The following is a 14,608-nucleotide window of genomic DNA, read 5'->3' on the forward strand; positions in this document are numbered from 1 at the left end:
GTCATTATACACTGAATGAAGTGTGCTGATATCCAGTTTCTTTTATGTTACATTGTTAATCTTGTGTTTGTGCTCTTGCAGGTCTCTGTGGAACTTTAGCCATGGCGGTCTCTTCTGCATTGTACATCTTCAGTCTGTTGGTCCTGGTTCAGGCCCAATCTGAATCTCAGCAACCCCAGATTCAACTCCGCCTTGCCGGTGATAAACGCAAGCATTACGAGGGTCGTCTAGAGGTCTTCTACAACAATGAATGGGGGACTGTCTGTGATGATGACTTCTCAATCGAAGCGGCTCATGTTGCGTGTAGGCAGCTTGGATTTCTGGGTGCTGTGGCTTGGTCCCCATCTGCAAAGTTCGGACAAGGAGAAGGTAGGCAAGAATTGCTCATTCTGATGAAGTTTATGGTACATTGAAAGATCCATTATGTGCATATATTCTTGGATTACATTAATAATCCATCATGTTTTAGTCATTAGCAGTAACAGATACCAATCAGACAGCCGAAAAAGTATGGAAACAATATTCAATGTCAAAAGCAGACATAATCTCATCTCTCTGTCTCTTTAGAAAAAGAAACATGATGATTTGTTTCAATAAATCTGTCCAAAGATTGTAAATCAAACTCCACAGTTTAGTGGGTGGTTATGATTGAGCCCTATGGAAGAATAACCACTGGTCTTCCGCTTTTATTCCTCTTTCCACCGAGTATGCATAATCATATGCTGCATGTAATGCACAGTGAGAAGAAATTCTGGAAGGATAACATTATATTGAAGTAATGGAAAATAGCAAAATCTAGACTGATAGGTGGTTAAAGATGGTTCACCAAGGAACCATTGCTGTGTCACTAGCAGCCTTTTTAAATTCATCATTCACTACATTTTTGAGAAATTTTAAAGCATGAATGGAGACTGGGACTTTTAAGCTCCAAAAAGCACAATAAGAAGATAAAAGATGATATTGAGAACCCAATCAGACTGGTTTTGTGAATGAGCAGATTCACTGAAAATGATCCCATTCAAAAGAACAATTAATTTATCTAGGGCAGATATCAAGATTTTAATACTTTTTTTTTAATGATTTTAGTCTGTTCATTGAACATTGTAGCACACAAGTTGTGTGCACGACTTTAATGATGCTTTTTATTGTTTAAAAACTCACATTTTGTGAGTCACACAGGTTTAGAATTAGACAATTAGGTAGAATAAGAGGTGATCTGTTCCTTTAATTGAGTTAAGAAGCCTGGTAGTGACACCAACACAGCATCCAAAGCACAACATCTGCTGGTGATTGACAAACCCAACAACTGTTTTTTTTTTGTTCCACAGGTCGCATTTGGCTAGACAATGTCCATTGCACAGGAAGAGAAAAATCTTTAGCTGAATGTCCCTCGAATGGCTTTGGGGTGTCCGACTGCAGGCACAGCGAGGATGTTGGGGTGATGTGCAATCAGAAGCGCATCCCTGGCCATCGGTTCATCAATACCATGAACAACAATGTTGAGGTACGTCAAATCACTCTGGGCTCATGGAACATTGTTGTCAAGTTAGTTCATTCAGCTAACTGAGATTGACAGTGCTGAGTCACTTGGATTTTACTGAAACGCAGTGCAGATGTGAGTTCAGAGCTAGTAAACCAAGCCTAAGGGCCTGCTGATGGTAATTGGGTTTAAAACAGACCAAATGTGCCTTTGAAACGCCTTTTTAAGATGACAATATGCTCCATAGACCACACTGTATCATCAAAACCGCACTGTTTCCCATGAGAAGAATCAAAAATCCTTCTTTAAAAGCATTACTTCTTTCAACCACATATCTTTGTCATATCCGGAAATTCATTAAAGTGGTGGTTCTGCTTTCCCCACATTCCCTTGTCACTTTATCTCATGAATAAAAGGAAGAGATGGTCTGTTACTACCAGGTCACACATTCCTCTCCAAAGTTTGCCACTCTAGAATAGTTTTTTAGCATTCAATTCTCCTTTTATGACGTGCCAGCTGTCCACACACACACACACACGTTTTCTTTGATGCAAAGGTTTGTGCCGGAATCATGATATTTGTATATTTGCCATGTTACTCTGGCAACCACAGTAAACAGTTTTAAAGATGAACCTTTGAGAGCGATCAAAGAGCCCATGGTGTGCTTTCCATTTCCACAACCCTGAGGTTTAATGACATTACCACATTGTGCGTGTCTCCCCCGATCCTTCCTGTCCCAGAGCTGTTCCCCCACTCCTCCGATACCTACTTTGGGAATTGCTGACTAATGGAAGGAATGAAAGCAAAACAGAATCCCACCCCTCAGACGTGAATTCTTTAATTATTAGAAGCAAAAAGACTGTGTTGGTTAATAGTTTTCAATGAGGGACAGTGTTTTTCTTGTCTGGTATGAATAACACCAGCCGTCTGCATTTTTCTGGCGTTCAGAGGTCGTTTATAGTTGGGTAAACTTCTATAGTGGTGAATGGGAGATGATAATAAATATAATTTTTGTATTCACATTTTCCCCAATAGCAAAAGAAAAAAAAAAATCCATTATAGTGCCTCCACGAGGGGAAAAATAGAGAGAATCAAATTTGTCGTCACTCTTGTATTGTTACTTTGTATTAGAAACACGTTTGTTTTTCGTAACTTATTGCCAATGTAATAAATATAACACAAAGTGTGCCGTTATAATAAAGCAATAAGCCCCAAGAAGCCATGGTTTTCAGTGAATTTATAACAGCTAAGGGGCGTTGTTAGGCACGACGCGACTAGCGCTGTCAGTGTCAGCAGGGCACCAAAACTCATTAAATGTTAAAAGGACAAGATCACAGCGGACATTCAAACTGATTTTTTATTATGAACATAGGAGTGACCTGAAGGAAAATGCTAAATCTGAATGCGGGTAATACTCTTGGTCACTCAGTATCTCTCTCACAATACTCTTCTACATAATGCAGTAAGCTTCAATGAACAAAATCAATAGAGAACAAACATATGTTTACGTTGCTAAGAGTGGTTGCTAAGACAGACGCAGCAACATACACATTCAGTGGCGCAGGGATACTTATGTAATGCGGACAGCTGTATGTTTTCAGGAATTTTACAACGGCTTTGAACACGGATCAACCAATCAGAATCAAGGGCCGGAACTATCCACTTTTTAAATGTATATAAAAATATATAATGATGTTAATAACTCTGGAATCATGTCATCACAGTCTGTGAAAAGGTTCCGTTGGTCACCTGAAATTCCTGTGATGTCACCAGTCAGGCGACAGTCTGTGAATGAATGTGAGAAGTTGTTATACTTCGGTAGGTGTAATCATGACTTTTCCGGCGTCACATACCAGAAGTCTGAGACACAGGCAGTCTCTGTGAACCATGTATGAGTGAATTCTCAAACACCAGCTCAGCAGGGTGAACTGAACTGAGACAGATGCCCAGATTCCTCAGGCTTCCTTCCAGTGCCAATGTTTTTATAAGCAAGAGTTCATCCTTTGTGTATTTTTTCTCGTCAGTGGACAATTTGATGTCAGAAATGACAGAGTAGCAAAAACTGGCAGCCGAACAGCGCTAAATTCTTAGCGCATCACGAGCAGTGGAATACGAGATGCTTCCACAAATATTATCGTTGGCCAAAACAGGAAAATTGCTAAATAAGGGTTTTTCTGTCATATACATATAAACAACACTGTTTGAAAGTCTGTTTGCCTGTTTTTATTTACCTTTCCTGGGTGTTAGCACAGCTAGCCAGTGTATACTCCACCCAGCAAACATTTCCTCTTAAAGACCTCGTTTAAAGATGTAGGAGAAGATGACAGATAGATAGTTTTACTGAATCACGTCCGGTATTCTACTGTGATCATATTAGCTTATTATTTTACATGTAAAAATCCACTCCATTACCCTGAAAACATGTGGTTAGCATTAAACATTAGTGTTAGCATAATTTCAGAGCCACTATTTTTGACTAGCTGGTTTTAATGTCTTGTGAAACAGTTTAGACAAGTCATTCAAAGACTGTTTAATTGGATGACCTCTAGCAAAAGCACAAAATGCTTGATTTAATGAATGTCTTTCCAAGATGCCATTAGCCTTCCGCTGTGTTTAGATGCTCATAGATTTATATTTTCCCACAGAAGCACAGATATTTTCTCACATTCACATTTTTGTGTTAATGAAGGCATTGGCTGAAATACTTCTCTAAAAACAACCACCCGTAACAGTCTAATTGCATATAGCAACATGCTAACAATCACTACTCCACTCTTTTGAATGATAAATCAAATTTGTAACTGTTTATATAGTTTTCTTTTTCACAGTTTTCCCACTATAGTATCTGCTTCTGAAACATAAACAGATTTTATACTTATAAATTACCACACACAGCTAGACACTGATTAATTATCTAAACTAATAAGAAAGACAAAAGACAGGCTCTCAAATCAGACAGCATGGGTAAATGAATGAGCAAATGGTTTGTTTTGTATTGTTGTAAACATTCAGTGGAACAGAAGAACAGCTTATCATAATCAAATGAATCACCACCACACACAATCTACCACAGCACATGGAAACAATCGGGGGTCCACAGAATGGTTAACTAAAGTTCAGAGCATGAAAGCTGTTTGCTTGGTTAGAGTTCATGGATTTGTTGCAGTTAATTAGCTAATGATTACATTATTCATTTCCATGTTTGTCTATAGCAGATGTTTCCTACCAACACAACTTCACGTTTATGGCATATGCAGGACTAGGAGATTAGAGTAGACAACTTGCTAAGATTCAATACGACCTCAGACAAAATTCAGTTACATAATGATTCAAATTCAAGTGATTCAAAATCATTAAATATGGAGTAGTACCTGCTTTATTTGTGGTGGACAGACAGTAGATGTTTAGCAGTCTTCAGGACTGAACTCTAGAACATTGTAAGGTCATGTTCATAAGGCAAAAAGACAGGACATGAACAAGATTAACTGCTTATAATGGATTGTGCTCTGCTTGTCATGGTGATTGATTTTAATATATATTGATGTTCCCCTACAGACAAAGCATGCTTTTAAGTCAACATGCCAGTGTCTGTCTCAACTAGTTGCCTCAACAGAATGTGCCAGCAGTGAACCTGCATGCTAAATGTAGCCTGAAGAGTTCAAAGTTCAGGATTTTCCACCAGGCTAAGAGGTGTTGGCTTTCTCTCACATTCCATTTTCAAACAAGAATAGGAAACTCAAGATACTTCATGATTTCTAGACAATAAAAGCTATCAGATTCAAAACCAGGAAACCAGGAAGTATGGGTAGGAGAGGTCATTTGTGAGGTTAGGGTGCTTTTAAAAGAAATTTTTTTGCCACTCCCCCACTCCTCCGATGCCTACTTTGGGAATTGCTGACTAATGAAAGGAATGAAAGCAAAACAGAATCCCACCCCTCAAACATGAATTTTTTAATTATGAGAAGCAAAAAGACTATGTTGGATAATAGTTTTCAATGAGGGACAGTGTTTTTCTTGTCTGGTATGAAAAACACTAGCCGTCAGGTCCCCCTCTCGCATTTCTGCCGTTCAGAAGTCGTCATAGTTGGGTAAACTTCTATAGTGGTGAATGGGAGATGACAATAAATATAATTTTTGCATTCACATTTTCTCCAATAGCAAAAGAAAAAATATCCATTATAGTGTCTCCACGAGGGGAAGTCATTTGTGAGGTTAGGTTTTTGATACCTAATAGAAATGACTGAAATAGGTATCTTGAGAAATAATGCTAGAATCTGAGTGCATGTTAGCCAATAAGAAAATCCTAAAACACACATCCTGAAAGGTCACTGCCAATGGTGTGTATTTGGGGACTAGCTGTTTGTCCAAACAATGAATTTTGAATTATATCAATCCACAGTCTCACTTGTGATGTAGCCTGGAATAAATCACACCATGTTTGTTCATTTGGCCAGAGGAGAAATTGCCCCCTATCCATATCTGTCACCTGATGGAGTTTTGGTTCTTTGCCATCGTCGTCTTTGGCTCACTTAATTGGGTTTCAAAAGACACTTTATATTTGCCAAAATGTAATCTGTTTGGCTGCACTGACATTGAATGAGAACAAAACTTGAACTGAATTGTGTTTTCAGCAGATCAGCTTCATAGCTGAATAGACTTTTGCAACATTGGCACTGTTATTGAACTGAACTGAATCAACACTGAACTGACTCAAGGTGAATAACTGCATTATTGTCTTCTGTAAGCCTGTTATAGCTGAACTGAACTTTCATAACTGATTAACTTTACAGTTATTTACCTAAACTAAATCAACACTGAACTCATTTGAGTTGAATAATGACACGATTGTCTTTTTAGAGCTGCTTTACAGGAAAATTTGAATATGTCTCATATTTGATGAAGTTTGCATCATTGATTATTGTTTAGAGTGCTATAAATATAGGTGAATGGATTTGGACAATGGCGATTTTTGATAAAAGTCATTATTTTGGCAATTGCATTTAGTGCCACTAGGGACAAAGAAAAGAGTCAAGAACAAATCCAAGAGTCCCTGACAAGACCATGAATATTTGTCTAATTATTTATTTATTTGGCAAGTAGCAGTGTAGTAATAATCAAGATAGAAAGCAGAAACAACCATTTTAAGTGGGACAATGGTCAAATATACAGTTTGAGGGTCATACAAAAATTAATACAAATATATTTAAAGGGTTAGTTCACCCAAAAATGAAACCCGCAAGACCTTTGTTCATCTTTGGAACACAAATTAGGATATTTTTTATGAAATCCGAGACTTTTTTTATTTATTTTTAATCTCCAGTAGAAAGCAATGAAATGACCACATTCAAGGTCCAGAGAAGTAGTAAAGACATTGTTCAAATATCCTACAGTGGTTGACTGCAGTGGTTCAACCTTATTGACAAAACAAAAATAACAACTTTATTAAACAGTCTCTTCTATTGCCTGTCATTCTCCTACGCAGGATGACAGGAGAGTAAGTAATTAATGAAATAAATTTCATTTTTGTGTTAACTAACCTTTTAAGTACATTTGCTGCACTTTTTTTTTGGGAAAATATTAATGTAAAGGCTCATAATTTCTTACTAAAACTTTTGTTATCCCAGAACTCAAGACTTGTTCTGACCAGTGTCTTTGTCCAAAAACTGTTTCAAGCTGCTCCTGGTTTGTGAAAAGCCACCCTTGTGGGAAGAAGGTAAGGGTTGAACCTAAATATGCCCAGAGATGCTCTGTGGAATGAGAGTTCAGGGATCATAAGCTGGAGCGTTTCCTAGGAACAAACTTGTTTATGGGACTCTTGTGACCCTTTACTTCTGCGAAGAGTTCACCATTAGTTCTTTTATGCTTTGTTTCTTGTCCACCCTCTCTTTTCTTTCATGCACATAGAGTCGTAAGTGGTATCCTGACACAAAAATGACCCTGAAGACAAAAGCCTGTCTGAAAATGGCATTCCTCGCAGATAGTTGTAGACATGCTGGCTTTGGAGTGTTGGTGTGAATATGTGTTGTGTTTGAGAGCGTCATTGTGATGACACACTGAGCTGTAGAAACTTCCTGATTTTGGGGGGTGGGAAGGATTGTGTGTAGATATGTTTGGCTTGTAACAGCAGAGAAAATCCAGATGTCTTTCATGCATCCCCGTTCTTTGGAATTACTTTATCAAAAATCGAAGTACTGTTTGAATCCATCCATCCCTCACATTTTTCCCCCTTATCCTTTTACTTCCCAAAAAAAAGTGCCTAAAATTCCTCTGTTCCCTCAAACGTTCCCCAAAACCACAAACCTGCACAATCAACAAGCGCAGGTTTTTTTCACTCCAAGTCCCTGGAACAGGCACGTGGAGGACCAACGTGAAACACAGGGCAGGAAGTGAATAAGAGAGGAGATTTTGACTGCATGTCTGCGCCAGACACAGTCACCTCTCCCTCGCCCACCTCGAGAAGCCCTAAGTAGGAACATTAATGGCATGTAAATATTTTGATAACTGGATTCCATGAATGTAAAAAGAAGGTGGTTCTGTCCCAGCTAGCACCTCAGCAACTGAGGAATGTCTGGACTACAAGGGGCTTTTCCCCCCTCATTTAGTCTTGCTGCTACCGTTTCCATCGCTTACACAAGGGCACCCGCTCTAAAATGCAGTCAGATGTGGGAATGTTTTCTCACTTATATGAATGACTGTAAGTGCGTATGTCTTAGACATACCACTGTATATGAGCTGACAGACAGCATTCACAATCTCAAAGACCTCTTTATCAGGTCTTATTACTACCAAAAATCTATGTCATGAAGGAAAGGTGATGTGATTGAATGAAATCTGATGTCTGTTTGGTCGTCATTTCACAGTTCATTTAAAGGTGCAATATGTAAGATTTCTGTCCACTAGAGGTCGCTAGAGGCCTATTCAAAACAAAGGCGTAGCTTGATGACGGCAAGTTTGAGCACGGAATCTTGGGACATGTGGTCTTCACAAAAAAAAACAACAACAACAAAAAAACGTGGTCCTCACATCACAGCCGGTGGAAACAATTGGGATAGGACTCATGTTAGAAATCATGTTCATGGATGAGATCAATAATGTTATTGTAGTATGAAGCAGAGCAGAATCGAGTATTGTGGGAGCTGAACGATGGTGCTGGAGCGCTTGCGCAACACACGCCGCAAGCAGCGGAACTTTTATTATATCACAGTTGCCGGCGCCACTTCCGCTTTTCCGGTCATTTACATGTTTTAATAATATTTTACTATTAAAACGTGTAAAATATTAAAGCGTCTTTGGTGTTTCCATGTTTTTTATAAAATAAAACTGGAAACCGAGGGTAATGCGGGTATAACGCAATTGACAGGCGACTCCTCACAGGTCTCGTAGCCTTGGTTAAAATTGCAATTTTCTCACGATTTACAAAGAGTGTGTGTTGATATTCGGACACACTACATTCGCTATGTTGTCATTGTCATGCGACTTACTTTGTCAGTTGAGTTGCTTCACTGCCATTCACAAATCCTCTCCTGTGGCCTCACGGGATAGTAAAGAGTCCATCAGATGCGCACTTAAGAATCTCGCTAGTAGGTCTTTCAGGTACGTTTCGCTTCCTTTTTTATGAATACTATGTTTTCAGGTATATTCAGATGCAGGAATTGAAGAGATTTGCTTTGACCTGAACTACAATCTTAGCTAATGGGTGTTTGGGACTATTCAGTATTTTATTTATACAGCAATGTCAGATGTTTTTTTTTCTTGAGTTAGATAAAGAGGACTGCTAGCTGGAGTAGCCTGTTTCATTTCATTTATTTCAAAGCAACTTACAGTGTAATTTAAGGTACGCATTTAATCACCATCTGTGTTCACTGGGATTTGAACCCACAACCTTGCCATTGCAAGTGCTTTGCTCTACCAGTTGAGCTACAGGAAAACAAAAAGACACCTAATATCAATTCACATTGTTTTATGGTGAAGTAAGCTCAAAAGGCGCAGTTTTCTTCTGAATCTAAAACAGATCTCTCAGAATTCCCCCAAAGCAAAACCTTGGATTTGAAGTCTTGATGGCTCCTGTCGAACTTGTCATCCTATCAGGCAGGGAGATTAAAACATTGTTGGTCACTACATGTCGGGTCTTGGATCAGACATTCTTCAAGCTTCACAAGGTGCAAATTGTTGGTTCAAATGTTATGTACAAAGGAAATTCCCTGTTAGCCTGATATTTTATCCCTTAAAAGTTGCTTGATGTATCACCAAACACCTGCAGGGCATTTTGATCGGTAGGTCTACTACAGCTGGTAAAGGATTATATATCTATGAGGATTTATAAACATTCCTGTATTTTTTTTTTATCAGTATGTTGAAAAAAACCCTAAATGTACCTGTGCTATCATCTTAGATCAGCCTCTTAAATTCAACAAAACCTGAGATTGATCAAACAGGGTGTCTCTTTGGTGTAAAAATATGCAGTGGAAGGTGTCTGGTTTGGGTTCTTTAGGCGGAGGTCACGCTATCAGGCGTGGACTTATCCTCACATCTGGCCGGATGACCCCGTCTCACACTCTCAGCTTCAACAGTAAGCTCTTTGGTTTCCTCCAGACTTCCAGTGCTTAAGAAAACAGGGATGTGTCTGACTCGAGAGCCCACTTCAACTGTACTGAACCCACTGGTCTGGCCTTTATATAGTAATATTTACATTTAACTCAGTTCTGCTCACTCTGCGTCTAGAGCATTTTAGGTCCATGTGAGGCTGCCACATTCCTTTGGTTTTATGTCGCTGGCCAAATTTCTCTCTCCCTATTCTTTCATGCACACACATGAACATGAACACACGCCAAAATTAAATTAGTATCTGCAGTCTTCGTCTATGTTTACCATGGTCAGTTAAAACATACCCTGTAACCCCCTCCTTTTTAATAGTACAACATTGCTGGTTTTACGCATCTAAAACATTCCTTTTAGTTTATATCACAGGGTAAACAGCGCTTATGAGAGCACATGGAGGGTGTTTTTTGTGGAGCTAACAAGGATGCTTTTTTATTTCTCCAAGCTATAAGATTCCTGGATGACAGATTCATGTGTTACTGTAATGAAAGCTCATGAAGGTCGAAAACAACTCCTCAAAATCTAGGATAACCACCACAAGACTGGTTACGAATGTTTTAAGGGCATTTCTGAAGTCACTGAAGTGATGTATTTGGTCAAATTCCAATTTTAACCTTGTTTCATTAACCATATCTGGTCTGCCTTGTCAAATGTGAGTCATGAATTATCTGGCTCCTCAGTTTGGCCCTCAGATTCCACCCTGCAGGAGTTTAAGTCACTCTTAAATAGTGGCTAAAACATCTCCAGAACATCTTCCCCCAGGTGATCTGCTGCTACTTGAAGGCGTGACCTGAATGCATATTTCATTTTGGCCATTCTGGGAATATTGTGGTAAATCTGCTAATAAATAATAAAGTTTTATTTTGTTTCTTTCACTTCAGACTCTTGAAGAACGGGTTGAAGAAATCCGTCTAAGACCCATATCATCCCATATCAAGCGCATACCCATCACAGAAGGCTTTGTGGAGCTGAAAGACCAGGGCAAATGGAGGCAGATCTGCAATGAAGAGTGGACCCCCTTGAACAGCCGAGTTGTCTGTGGAATGTACGGATTCCCCGGAGAGAAGAACTACAACAACAAAGTCTACAAGTAAGGAAAAGTCCCCACTGTTTTTGCTTTGTATGAAAAATGGGCATGAACCAAACATGAATTTGAGGAAATATTTCATTTCCCTGTGAAAAATGATTAATGTTCATGTCTTTGTGATTATGATACAAAAAAAAAATGAAGAAAACACAGACAAGAAAGAAGGCAGACGCACAAGTTGAATATGTCAAAAACATTGCATGAAGAATTTAAGGTTTCCCCTAAAGTAACATTAACTTTGTAAAGTTTAAAGTTACCATGCAAACATACAGCAAGAGTTATTTAGTCCTCAGATGTGTGTGAACGCCTCCCCAAGTGAATCATGGACGGATTGTTTCCCAACATAATCCTTGGCCATGTCCCATCTAGCAGAGAACATTGTGTTTCCTCTGGAAAGCTGTAAAGAACATTTAACTGTAAAACTCCCTATAAATTATTGTTTTGGTGTGTTCTAACCACATTTGCACACTAAAATACACTGTTACACAAAAGTTTATACCCAATGTCCTTATTTTTGTATACGTTTACAAAATAAACATTCTTAAAATGTTTTTTTTTTTTTTTTTTTAGATGTTTTCATGGGTTTATTTTTAAACTAAGCCAGTTACTAAAGAAAGTATTGTCTGATGATATTTAAAGGTGAGGTATGTCTATGTTGGTTTGTTTGTTGGAATATTTCATGAAGTTGTGGTGTTTAAGCCACTGGCCATGCGACCTCACTTTTCCTTTTACCTCACAGTCCTTGTATTTTAATTCTGGGCCTTTAATGTTATTCATGCCGTTGAGAAACCTGTTTTGCAATGAATAGGACAACCTATGGACATCATAGATTACATTGCCTTACATCACAGACAACATGTAGTACCAAAAAGGCTATTGACATCAAAAAATTCTCACAAATTAAACACACTTGTGTTAAACCCAGAACATGCTGTACTCATTAAATTAATATGTAATAGTTTCCTAATCTGGAGGAAAGGAAATCTGCAGGCTTCACACATTGTTTGATTGTCTGATCTTGGATTTTCTCTGGACTGTGGAATCTTGGGAAATGTCCTATTTTCTTGGCTTAGCACAACATTCCTGCCACAGGCAATGTCTGATCACTATAACAATCATAACAGTTGTTCCTCTGAATCATTGTTGTGATATCCTACTAAACAAGAATTAATCACTGAAATATGTATAATCTTTCATAATTGTATAATTATTTTATAGCATCATTTCTCTGTGGTTCTGTTTTACAGATCACTGTCCATGCGTAAGAGAAAGAACTACTGGAGTTTTTCAGTGAACTGCACAGGAAATGAAGCTCATCTGTCCAGCTGTAAATTGGGCAAACCCCTGGTGCCCAAAAGGAATGGCACTTGTGGACATGGCCTGCCTGTGGTGGTCAGCTGTGTGCCTGGAAGAGCTTTTGCCCCCTCATCCTCCATTGGCTTCCGCAAGGCCTACAGACCAGAGGTTGGTAGTGTAAAATTTGCATTAGCGGCCTCAGGATTTGAGTGGTTGTAGCTATTAGCGCTGCTTGGCACCAAAATAAGGAATGACACTGAAAATCTACAGAATCTCCCAATAATCTACAGTGTCATCAGCAATGAAAAAGTCATTTCTGATTGTCTTTCAGAAGGCGTCAAAACATTAGCCTCCTATTTTAAGTGGCTGTACCAACTAGCGCTGCTTAGCAGCAAAGTAAGGAGTGACGCTGGAATAAAAATATTCTTAAGAATCTACACTGTCTTCATTAATGAGATTTATAGTAGGCTTATATTATGGGCTTAGACTTTGTAGAACATTTCCGGTGAGAAAACATGCGCACAAACTACGATGGAAACACACTTACAGAATAAATTCCTAGATGCGCATCAAAAAAGTAATGCGACTGTGCAGTGGGATGGCATAACTGGACTAACCAGCTGACCAAACTTGTTGCACAGCATCTGAAATTTTGTTTTGGTTATTCTGAAATGCCTTAGCCAAAGTCTGTTGTCAAAGTGGTTCGGTGCAATCCCAAACCAGGCATCCACCTCCGAAAGCAAGATAACATGACCAGGATTATTGCGTTTTATCTGTGCATTCATTTAAAGGTGCCCTAGAATTAAAAATGTAATTTATCTTGGCATAGTTAAATAACAAGAGTTCAGTACATGGAAATGACATACAGTAAGTGTCAAACTGCATTGTTTCCTCCTTCTTATATAAATCTTATTTGTTTAAAAGACTTCTGAAGAACAGGCGAATCTCAACATAACACCGACTGTTACGTAACAGTCGGGGTCATTAATATGTACGCCCCCAATATTTGATTATGCCAGCTCATGTTCAAGCATTAGACAAGGGCAGGACGTCTGGATGTGAACAGCTGAATCATCAGACTAGGTAAGCAAGCAAGAACAATAGAGAAAAATGGCAGATGGAGCAATAATAACTGACCTGATATTTTTAGTAATATTTGTAAATTGTCTTTCTAAATGTTTCGTTAGCATGTTGCTAATGTACTGTTAAATGTGGTTAAAGTTACCATCGTTTCTTACTGTATTCACAGAGACAATACTGTCGTTATTTTCATTTTTTAAACACTTGCAGTCTGTATAATTCATAAACACAACTTCATTCTTTATAAATCTCTCCAACAGTGTAGCATTAACCATTAGCCACGGAGCATAGCCTCAAACTCATTCATAATCAAATGTTTAACATCCAAGTAAATACTATACTTATGCGATTAGACATGCTGCATGACGAACACTTTGTAAAGATCCATTTTGAGGGTAATATTAGCTGTGTGAACTTTGTTTATGCTGTTTAAAGCAAGTGCGAGCTCCGGGTGCAGGGAGCACGAGAATTTAAAGGGGTCGCAGCCTGAATCGGCGCATAGTTAATGATGCTCCAAAATAGGCAGTTAAAAAAATTAATAATCAAAAAATCTATGGGGTATTTTGAGCTGAAACTTCACAGACACATTCAGGGGACACCTTAGACTTATATTACATCTTTTACAAAGACGTTCTACAGCACCTTTAATATATATGAAAAAGATCCACAGTGGCTACTGCAGCAAATAACATTTTTCTTAGTGATATTTGGCGTCAGTTTATCAGGAAGTGACAGTTTTGTTCTCTTCGTTTCGCTGGATGGAAACAGTACTTTATTCGCAAATGCTTTATTTGATATTCCAATTTTGCGCATAAGTTACATTTGCAACTTTGGATGCTATAGCACTGCTTAGCAGCAACGTAAGAAGTGACGCTGGAATAAAAATAGCTTTCCTAATAATCTACACAGTCACCAGCAATGACATCATGAAGGAACTCATTTTGGACTGTCTTCCATCAGCCGTTTCCAGGTAGCACTGCGTTCACAGACTACTTGTTTGTACTATTGTGCATGTGCAAATTTTCCATTTGCACATTTTTTCATTTTGTCTGTCTGGTTGTATGTTG

At 38.5% G+C, this 14,608-nt stretch overlaps 1 protein-coding gene across 3 annotated transcripts in view; it reads left to right on the top strand.

Annotated features, from left to right (window-relative positions):
• The window catches only part of loxl2a (lysyl oxidase-like 2a), a 28,502-nt gene that overhangs the window by 2,758 nt on the left and 11,136 nt on the right, over positions 1-14,608 (top strand). For 2 of the 3 annotated variants that reach the window (XM_067398068.1, XM_067398069.1), the window contains exons 2-5: positions 82-369; positions 1,329-1,504; positions 10,960-11,168; positions 12,413-12,629. In XM_067398068.1, the coding sequence (XP_067254169.1) occupies positions 102-369; positions 1,329-1,504; positions 10,960-11,168; positions 12,413-12,629 (870 nt within the window). In that variant the 5' untranslated portion in view covers positions 82-101. Of the gene's footprint in view, positions 1-81; positions 370-1,328; positions 1,505-10,959; positions 11,169-11,786; positions 11,810-12,412; positions 12,630-14,608 lie in introns of those variants that run through there. The other variant, XM_067398070.1, reaches the window with a different exon arrangement.

Source organism: Chanodichthys erythropterus, chromosome 10 (assembly GCF_024489055.1).
Source record: "Chanodichthys erythropterus isolate Z2021 chromosome 10, ASM2448905v1, whole genome shotgun sequence".
NCBI lineage: Eukaryota > Metazoa > Chordata > Actinopteri > Cypriniformes > Xenocyprididae > Chanodichthys > Chanodichthys erythropterus.